The sequence below is a fragment of the Quercus lobata genome, chromosome 7, assembly GCF_001633185.2.
Source record: "Quercus lobata isolate SW786 chromosome 7, ValleyOak3.0 Primary Assembly, whole genome shotgun sequence".
NCBI lineage: Eukaryota > Viridiplantae > Streptophyta > Magnoliopsida > Fagales > Fagaceae > Quercus > Quercus lobata.
This window is the reverse complement of record NC_044910.1, coordinates 169,671-180,582: the sequence shown is the minus strand read 5'-3', so window position 1 is coordinate 180,582 and position 10,912 is coordinate 169,671. Positions and strand designations below refer to the sequence as shown.

The window sequence follows — 10,912 nt, the reverse complement described above, 5'->3', positions numbered from 1 at the left end:
TTAGTGAAAAATTCATCAGGATAGAAACACAATTCTTATTGCAATTGTTAACATGACATATTATAATTATAGTAGCATTATTTTGTCTATCATTAACTTCACTTTTATTAAGCATCAATGACATGTAAGTAATCATATATATATATATATATATATATAAAATGGTAAAAAAAGAGCAGTGAAAAATGGTTGTTGGTTTGGTTGAAAGTGAGCTTGAGAGTTGAGAGTAAAATATTACCCTTTAGATTTGGTATCCCATGAATGATATATTGATAGTTGCAGTGAGTGAGTGTTTATTATGATTTATGTAGCCTTAAATTCATTCACTCATGACTGCTCAGTTCTCGTGAAAGCCTACGTGAGCAGAATTTCCTTTCTAACCTGTTCTCACAGTCACAGACCCACAAATCTCTCTCTCTCTGTTCTTGAGAAAGATAAAAACTCCTGGTCCGTGAAACCTGTACCGATACGTACTCAGTACTCTTTTCCTCTCTCAGTCATTTCTTTACTTTCATTGGCAGCAGAGGCAGAGCAGCCTTACCTCTCTTCAGTCATTTTCTTTGCTTGGCTCTGCAAAGTGCAAACCATGTTCTCTTTTTGATAATAGGATTGCCATTCCATGCTAGGCTCAACAAATGTTCCGTAAATAATGCAAGTCCTTTTGTAGCTCTTTTGTTTTTTAGTTGTTTGTTTCTAAGCCCTCTTTTTTTTTGTTCTTTGAAGCTCTTTGTCAAAAACATTAAACATATATGGGTCTTTGAGTTTTGGTCCTAAATCCCGATTGGTTGGTACACTTGCCCCCCCTGAAACTAAGGAATCGGTGTGCTCTGCAATTCACGGGAATCTCAAATGGGTTTTCTTTACAAGTGACTTGGGTATTGGATTTCTGGGTATTATTTTATTTTTCTTTTCTTGGTGAATGCCTTCTATGGTTCTCGCCAGGAGCTCTGATTGTCCACTGAAGTGGGTGATGCAAACACCAAGAAAGGGAAATTTTTGAGAAAGAAGCAAGTAATTGTAAAGAGAAGTGGTATTCTAATGGCAATTTTGTGCTTCTTCTCTCTTCTGCTAGTTGGGTTTGTGTCAGAGCTAGTGGGTGCTGAGCTCGGTGATCAAACTACATTGTTGGCTATTAACAAAGAGCTTGTAGTACCTGGTTGGGGAGTCAACAGCTCAGATTACTGCACTTGGACCCGCATTTATTGCAGTTGGAACCATTCAACGGTGGAAAGGCTCGATCTTTCTCGCCTTCAACTCCAAGGTAATGTGACTCTGATTTCTGAGCTCAAAGCTTTGAAGTGGCTTGACCTTTCTTATAATGATTTTGATGGGTCGATTCCTTCAGCTTTTGGAAATTTATCTGACCTTGAATTTCTTGATTTGTCATCCAATAAGTTTGAGGGCTCCATTCCTATAGAATTGGCTAGTCTCACAAACCTTAAAACATTGAACCTCTCCAGTAACTTTCTTGTAGGAGAAATACCAGATGAGCTCCAGAGACTAGAAAAGTTACAGGCTTTTCAAATTTCTAGTAATAAATTGAGTGGCTCCATCCCATTTTGGGTGGGAAATTTGACTCACCTGAGAGTTTTCACAGCCTATGAGAATGCTTTAGTGGGTAAAATTCCAGATAATCTGGGCTCAGTTTCTGAGCTTGAATTGCTGAATCTGCATTCCAACCACCTCGAAGGCTCGATACCTAAGAGCATTTTTGCTTCAGGAAAGCTGCTAGTTCTGATTCTGACCCTGAATGGATTGAGTGGTGATCTTCCTGATGAAATTGGGAACTGCAAAGGCCTTTCTAGTATCCGAATAGGCAACAATGATCTTGTAGGCATCATTCCAAAGGCAATTGGAAATATTAGTAGCCTTACATACTTTGAAGCAGATAACAACAAGCTCTCTGGTGAGGTTGTCCCGGAGTTTGGTCGATGCTCTAATCTCACCCTCCTAAATTTGGCCTCTAATGGGTTTACTGGTCCTATTCCTCTGGAACTTGGACAGCTCATGAATCTGCAGGAATTGATTCTCTCTGGCAACAGTTTGTTTGGGGATATCCCAAAATCAATTCTTGGGTGCAGGAGTCTTAACAAGCTTGATCTGAGCAATAATAGATTTAATGGCACTATACCAAATGAAATCTGCAACATGACAAGATTGCAGTACTTGATTTTGGGTCAGAATTCTATACAAGGGGAGATACCTCATGAAATTGGAAACTGTGTGAAACTGCTTGAGTTGGAAATGGGCAGTAACTACTTAACTGGAACGATCCCTCCTGAGATTGGTCGTATAAAAAACTTACAGATTGCGTTAAATTTGAGCTTCAATCATCTCCATGGTCCACTGCCCATTGAGTTAGGGAAACTAGACAAGCTGGTTTCTCTGGATGTCTCTAATAATCGGCTCTCTGGCAATATCCCATCTGCACTCAAGGGCATGTTGAGCCTGATAGAGGTTAATTTCTCTAATAATCTGCTCACTGGCCCAATACCCAACTTTGTACCATTCCAAAAGAGTCCAAATTCAAGCTTTTTACGTAACAAAGGGCTCTGTGGAGAGCCATTGAGCTCTGCATGTGGAACCTCTAGTGATTCTGGCCGTGAGAATTACCATCACAAGGTTTCTTACAAGATCATACTAGCTGTTATTGGTTCTGGTTTGGCAGTCTTTTTATCTGTAACTGTGGTTGTTCTGCTGTTTATGATAAGAGAGAGACAAGAAAAAGCAGCCAAAGCTGCAGGGATTGAAGATGATGGAACCAACAATCGACCAGCGATAATAGCAGGCAATGTGTTTGTTGAGAATCTCAGGCAAGCAGTAGATCTTGATGCAGTTGTGAAAGCGACGTTGAAGGACGCAAATAAACTCATAAGTGGGACTTTCAGCACAGTTTACAAGGCAGTTATGCCTTCTGGGCTGATTCTATCAGTTAAGAGACTGAAATCCATGGATCGGACTATAATTCATCACCAGAACAAGATGATTAGAGAGCTTGAAAGGCTGAGCAAACTTTGTCACGATAATCTAATGCGACCCATTGGATTTGTTATCTATGAAGATGTTGCCCTTTTACTACATCATTACTTACCCAATGGGACACTAGCCCAGCTTCTTCATGAATCTAGCAAGCAACCTGAATATCAACCTGACTGGCCTACACGACTCTCCATTGCTGTTGGAGTGGCAGAAGGGTTAGCTTTCCTTCATCATGTCGCAATTATCCATCTCGACATATCTTCTGGTAATGTTCTTTTGGATGCTGACTTCAAGCCTTTGGTGGGGGAGATTGAGATATCAAAGCTCTTAGATCCATGCAGAGGCACCGCAAGTATTAGTGCAGTTGCAGGCTCATTTGGCTATATTCCACCAGGTATTTCTTATGGCAGTTAGCAGTCAAACTTCAGTCATTCTACAATTGATAGCTCATGTATAAATACTGTAGTCTTGCTTCTATGAAATTGTTACACCACCTGCTCCCTTCTCTCATTTTGACCCTTATTTTTTTGTGTGTGTGTTTTTGCCTTCAGAATATGCATATACAATGCAAGTTACAGCACCAGGAAATGTCTACAGCTATGGTGTAGTTTTGCTTGAGATCCTTACTACCCGACTGCCAGTTGATGAGGCTTTTGGTGAAGGGGTAGACTTGGTGAAGTGGGTTCATAGTGCTCCAGCAAGAGGGGAAACCCCAGAGCAGATACTTGATGCGAAACTTAGTACAGTTTCCTTTGGTTGGAGGAAGGAAATGCTTGCAGCTCTGAAGGTTGCATTACTCTGCACTGACAGTACACCAGCCAAACGACCAAAAATGAAAAAGGTAGCGGAAATGCTTCAAGAAATAAGGCAGAAGTGACGGATGATTGTCATACGAGTTTTTATGCTGTGAATCAATAGGAGTACTCTGGAAATTGCGAAATCCTCATTATCATGAAAGAATGGGAGTCATATTTTAAATGTTGAAGCTCGATTTCTGAATTCCACATAGAAGGTGGCATGCATCTCATGTCCTTACACATTGGTTCAGGCTGGTTAGTGTTGTAGACTAGAAAGATCTGCCCACTTGTTCTGTACCAAAAAAAAGGGTTTTATGAGAAATCACATATTGTAATCTGTTTTGAGTTGGAAGCAAAATTAGGTAGTAAGACTTAATGCAAGGGGAGTCCTCAAAAGAGAAAAGGACTACTCTATCGAGCTTTTGTCATACTATAGGCTCACAATTGAAAGTAATGAAGTTATTTCAGAAGTTGTATGTGGCAAATTAGAAGCATGTCCATAGTCCGTAACAATCTGCTTGTGAACTACGCATATACATGTACTATTTTTCTTACCTTCAAATGAATTGTATTCTGCCCAGGTCTCTACATATGTTGGATTCTCTATTTTACATAATATGATTTCCCCTTGTTATTGCAAAACCAAATGAGTGTACTTGCGCAATCTGAAGTTCTTCTTTTGATCATATGGAGCTTTGCGTCTGAGCACAGGATTCTAGCTTTGATTCATGTTAGGGTATTATGCACCGGTTGGTTATCTTCTTGGGTCTTGGTAAACTACATCCGAGGCATTTGAGTTGAGACAATTATCTATGAAATTTGAAGAACCAATCAATTACATATGAGTGAAATTACAGCTTTGTGCTCAATTATAGGAACAAGTGTGAATGCTTGATTATGTATTAAAACACGAGCTATTTAGACCCCCAAATTAAAGGTTACGGCTCGGTTGATTTTACTCTAACTTAAACTATGTGCGGAATAGAGTAAATGCGAGCATACAAACAATAAAACTACTCTAAACCATATTCAACAAATCACAACAGTAAGATGAAAGCTAAAAGAGTAGGGAAGAAGAATGCAAATACAAGATAACACGCCGATGTGTTATTGAAGAGGAAACCGAAGTACTCGGCATAAAATCTCTCCGCCGCCCTCCAAGCAGTAAATTGATCTATTAGACAATAAGTTGGGATACACGAGTAGCAAGAGACCCTCCAAGCCTAATCTACCCAATGCATCTAAGCCCTCCAAGCTCATACTTCAACAAGACTTCTCAGAATTGTGTCTTGTCCAGCTTTTCGAATCCCGCAATATGCTCGATTGCATCCGCCAAAGCTTGGCTTCTTCCAATACTTCCCAGCAGCACCAAAACCTCACTTGACACTCAGAATGGGTGTGGTAAGTGTTTGGGCTATCAACCTTTCAAGGATTTGAAAATGAAGAGGTAGGAGTTGAGGAAAATCACAATGGATTGTGTAAAGAATTGTGGGTATAACAATCTCTCACTTTCAAGGATAGTGGCTAGGGTTTTCCCTCTAAAAAGTACTCCTCTCAGAATGTGGGTAATATGGGGATAAATCGTGTGTGTAGAGACCTGGTGTATCAAATATGACAAATTGGCAAAACAGAATGTTTCGCGGGTATTTCGCAGGAAGGCCTTATCCGCGAGACACTCATGAAAACCAGCTGTCACCATCTGTCATGACTCTTCGCATTCCAGTCATGTGCAAGGCACATGCTTCACTACACAAGAAGGCTTCTTGCGAGCTACCCTCGAAAACTTCTTGCTCTTCACTTTGCCTTGAGTCTTCACACTCTCTCTCACACATAACTCTTACAAAGAAATTCCACATAAAATACATGGTACATAAGATTGAATAAAATTACAATCAAATTTGGCACGGAATAAAAGCCAACACAAAATAATTGTAAATCACAACTTTACAATCTCCCCTTTTGGCTATTCCGTGACAATCCCTAAAACAGATTTTAGACTTAAACGTGAGTTTAGGAACAGTGGCAAAACTCACTCACACCTAATCTAGAAGTTGTAAAGCACTTGCATGTATATACCTGTAACCTGAAACACTCACACACAAACAGAACTTTCATTAAGCTTATGACAAGTTGAATACACGGTACGTATATAAGCAAGTAAAGTGTGATTAAGGTAATAAACACTATATAACAATTAAGCATATCTTGATCAAATAGGGTCAGTCATTAAAGAATGACTACAATGGTGATTTAGCTAGTAAATGATTATCCGGACACGTAATGCAATTAAGAGTAAAACAAAGAATCCATTGCATGTCCAACACACAACCAATACGAAATATAAGAAGTATTTGCATCAAGGATACAAGATCCAACAAAGGTGTAAGTGTGTGGTACTGAAGATAGTTTAATCAACATCTAAAAGTACTAAAATTGCTACAAAGCAATGATATAAACAAAGTACTGAATATTAAACTGAAATTAAACCAAAGTACTTAATGCTTTAAAAGAAAGCAATGTAAATAACCAAGAGTTGTAAAAACTAATAAAGTTTAAAACAAACATAAACTGCTAAACCACCAAAAATAAACCAATATATGTTCTGCTCCCCCTCAAACTGTGTAGTCTCCCCCTCAAAATTTTCTCTCCCTTTTTGACTGGAATGGCCAAAGAGGCTAGAACTGATCAAACTCTGAATTGGATCTGTGCTTCATCGACATGTCCTCAATCTATGAAGACAATGCAGTAATTTGTCCTTGGATGTAAGTAAATCGAAGGTATGCTGCACATGGGATTCGAGCATGCTATACATCTACTCTACCCTTGCCATGAGGCGATCAAGATGATCGGGTCCCCGTGCTTGTGTTTGGGAGGATGGTTGAGCAGAACTTTCTGGTGTTGAGGTGAATCTATCAATCTCTTCCTTAGTATCTCCACCCTCTTCTTCAACATTATCCCTTGGAATTTGAGAGATGCCGATTTTGGATCTGGTGATACGGGTTCTGCTTCCAGTCATTGTGTTAGCACCAATGGGATAGTCCTTTGGCATGATGGTAAGACCGCTTGGAAACTTTAGTCTTGTTTTTGCAATGAAATCCATGATGAGAGTGGGGAATGACATGATTGTCCTTGTGTTCCTTTTGGTGATGCTCTTGGTCAGGAGGTGGTATATGTGTCCACAAATGTCGATCTCTTTATGTGTGTAGAGATCATATAGGAAAATGGTCTTTGGCCCGGACAGTGTTGTCAAGTTTGTGACCGGATATAGGTTATGGATCATGACATATGCTAGTGTCCTCATCTCCGCATTGAATGGGATGGTGTTCATCAACTTCTTCTTGAGCGAACCACTAAAAAGCTCCGCCAATGGCTCTAGAGAGTCTAATTTTTCATCATATTGTATGGCGATTAGCTGAGAAGGTGGACGAACTTCTAGATATTCTTGGATGGAGTCCCTTGTGACAACAAATTCCTTGTGTCTCACACAGCAGTTAATGTGGTCTCCATCCACAGTGGCATTGGAGAAGAATTCTCATATAGTTTCCTCATAAACGTTGCCACTTGGGTTCAACAGCTTCGTCCAAGTTCTCTCCTTGAACACCTCAGGGATGGAAGTGTTCTCAAGTGTCTCCAATCGGACAACCCTCTCCATAATGATTGTTGCTTGTTTGTAGCAATCATTATATGCCATGTCTGCCTCAATGGACCTGAAGTTGTTGGAGTCCGTGCGTGAACGCTTGGAAGATTTCTTGGAAGCAGAGTGCTTGGTGGGAGACATCTGCACAAATAACCGTAAAAGGGAGAAAATAAGTGCAAAAACATAAAACACGAACATAAATTTGATTAGTGTTAAGTTAGTCCATAAACATAAGCACAAAAACTTAAAGGCGAAAAATACATTTTGGTCCCTACATTTTGACCCGATTCCCGTTTTAGTCCCTAATTTTTTTTTTTTACCGCTTTTAGTCCCTCTCCAGAAAAACGGTTCCATTTTGGTCCCCACCGTTACTTCATAAACGGATATTGCTGATGTGGCAAACGGCATTGGTAGTGAATAATAAAATAATGTCTACAGTACCACTGTTAGTTACTCCCGCCCTTACTAGTCACTTGCCACTCACGTGACGGTCCCTAACCAAACAAAACCCCAAATCACCCAAATAGAAATCCCTAACCCCCAAATTTCCTCAGCTCCTTGCTCATCAGTCACCACACGGATTGAAGTCCCTCACCAGTCACGAACTCAAAAACACCTTCAAATCAATTGCTCCTCGCTCACCACACAGCCGAAAACCATCTTCAAATCAACTGCTTTCCATGGATTCAAGCTCGATGTCATCGAGTGGAAGCTTGAGGAAAAGGGGCCCAGCCCGATGCTTCTGCTCGGAGAGACTCGTTGTGGTCGTTTCGTGGACATCTGACAACCCTGGAAGAAGGTTCTACGGTTGTCCAAATTATTGGGTAAGGTAGTATCTCTCTTTGTAATGTTTTTAAATTTCTGGGTTTTTAACTTTGGAAGCACTTCAGGTTCATTTTCGTTTCAATCTTGCTTCAATCTTGCAATCCCCTTTAGTCTAAGTCTAACCCAGAATTTCTTTTCTTAAATAAATAAAAATTTTAAAAAATTTAAGGAAAAAAAAAAAAAAAAACTCAGCTTGTTGCTGACAATATAAATTGTGCTAATACAAGAACATTGTGCTAATACTATTTTAGTTTCTGGTAAGGTAGTATTTGCTAATACTATTTGTTACTGTTTTTCATGATTTTGGTTCTTCATTTAACATCATTTATCTGGTCCTTGGGTGTCAGGTTGGACGCAAGTGTAAATTTTTTCAGTGGCTTGATGATGAAATCTGCGAGCGTGGGAAGGTGCTGATTCCGAAGCAGAGGCAACGGATTTTGACCCTTGAAGCTGCCATTGTAGGCTACAGAAAGAGAGAGAAGAGGCTGCTCATTTGCCTGGGGCTGTCTCTGGTGATAAGTGGGATGCTACTTTGTTTTATGCTTCTTCTGGTTGGCTAAATAGGTGGGGGGGAATGGGTCATTAGGTGGGTAGGTGTTAGTGGAAAAAGGCCTGAATTTTGTTGTATGTATTAGTGGCAAAAGGCCTGAATTTTGGTGTATGTATTAGTGGAAAAAGGCCATAATTTGTGTTGGAATGTGTTGGTTTGTAGTAGTGGGAAAAGGCCTGACTTTTTGGTGTAATTCTCTTTGCAATCCAAGACTTTAGGAATGGAATATGATCTTTTTAATTAATCTATGATTTGTGTACCAATTTATTACATTATTGTTAAGTGTTTGTGCCAAAGCAGTTTGTGATATTAACTGTGCATCAACTGTCAATTTGACACTGCAATTTTGAATGGAAACAGCAATTTGACACAACAATTTGACACAACATAATTGAATGGAAACATCAATTTGACAAAGCAATTTGATACTGCAAATTGATACTGCAATTTAGAGAGCAACTGGTTGCAAAATATGCAAAAAATGGCATGGCTGCAAAATTCTCTTTATGTATTAAAGGAGCTGGCTGCAAAATTTACCAAACCTGCATGCATCACCAGCAGCTTGCATAATTTACCAAACCTGCATAATTTCTGCATAACTTACCAAACTAGCAGCTCTTTATTCATACATCATTACACATTTATTCATACATCATACATCATTACACATTAAAGTGGCTACTCCCAGCACATTAAACTCCAATGCTCACCAAATCTGCATAATCACCAAACTGCCCAGCAAAGCTAAAAACCAGCAAATTTGAGTTTAAGCATTTTAAAAACTAAAGCTAAAAACCAGCAAAGCAAATCTGAATAATGGAAGCTGAATCATCATAACAATGGGAGAATAATTACAAAATATTTAACACTAATGGTAGTTTTTGGTGTACCACAATAATTACAAAATATGTGACAAAACACATTCATACAAAAAAGGATTTGGTCAGCCCATAAACATATGCCAATTGTTCTAGCAGTTACATAAATATATGAAGAGTGCTTCAACATATAGCACAACAAAAAGAAAGGTCCTGTTTCAGTTTGCTATCTTTTAGCAGATCTCATTGCTGTCATATATCTTGCTGCATTCCCAGTTGCATTCAAGGTTTCAGTAGTGACTGCACTTCTCTTCCTCTGTTTTTTTGGTCTTCGATTGGACTGGTTATCAGTGGTCACATCATCATTAGAGCTTGGTTGTGCCCTGTGTACTGTTGGCTGAGCATCCTTGGCTGCCTGCAAGCATAAGCACAATAACAATTAATAGTTTGACAACTGAAAAACAAAACAATGAGGATATCTAAGTCAAAGTGTATACTTACCCTTCTAGTGGTCCTACTGGCTTGGGATGCACTCCCAGACAAGGAGGAGTTCCCTCCTACTTCTCCCTTGCAGCTCCTCTTGTTGTGTCCTAATTTCCCACATAACTTGCATTGTTTTGAGATGCCTAGGCCTCTTTTTTTTCTGTGACTTCTAGGTTCATCAGGCTCTAGTGCCCTCTTCTTCTTAGGCCTGCCAGGAGGTCTTCTCTTGATAGGGGGTTGCACAGGTGGCAGTCCACTAGGACCCCACATATTCTGGCCATTGATGGGCTCTATAATGGGTTCATAGCAATCAATGTAGGTAGTCCTTTTGTAGCAAGCATTGACATACTTTTCAGCATCTTCTCTGTTGAAAAATATGCAAGCAATGGCATGGCAACATGGTATGCCAACTATGTCCCACTTCTTACAGTTGCATTTCTTCTCTTCCAAGTCCACAATGAAACTCTCAAGCCCATTCTTCACTTTAAACTTCATACGACCAGCCCAACATGCTATCCACTTGCTGCATGCCAACTTCTCCTTGTACAGCCTCTTCCTTATCTTAAGACACAACTCAGATTCCACCTTCGTAATCATTTCTCTGTTTGCTTGAAATCTAGTCATTAGATATAGCCTAATACACTCAAGCTGCAAGCACATAGAGAGAAAGGGAGAATTAATCATTCATGAATAACATAGGTCTATGGATCATAATGCACATGAAAGGGAGAATTATGCATACCATGGTGATTATAGGTTTGCTCCTGAACTTAACTATCGTGCTGTTGAAGCTTTCACACATGTTGTTCAAGACCGTGTCACT

At 39.6% G+C, this 10,912-nt stretch overlaps 1 protein-coding gene across 2 annotated transcripts; it reads left to right on the top strand.

Moving 5' to 3' along the window:
• Positions 1-305: 305 nt before the first annotated feature.
• LOC115953298 (leucine-rich repeat receptor-like tyrosine-protein kinase PXC3) lies at positions 306-4,366 on the top strand. 2 transcript variants are annotated; one of them, XM_031070901.1, is made up of 3 exons: positions 306-1,261; positions 1,475-3,373; positions 3,531-4,366. In XM_031070901.1, exons 1-3 carry the CDS (start codon positions 1,039-1,041, stop codon positions 3,854-3,856), a joined length of 2,448 nt encoding a protein of 815 aa, XP_030926761.1. In that variant the 5' UTR covers positions 306-1,038; the 3' UTR covers positions 3,857-4,366. The 2 variants fall into 2 exon arrangements, with proteins under 2 accessions (XP_030926761.1, XP_030926759.1); XM_031070899.1 differs by having other exon boundaries at positions 306-3,373.
• Positions 4,367-10,912: the final 6,546 nt, after the last annotated feature.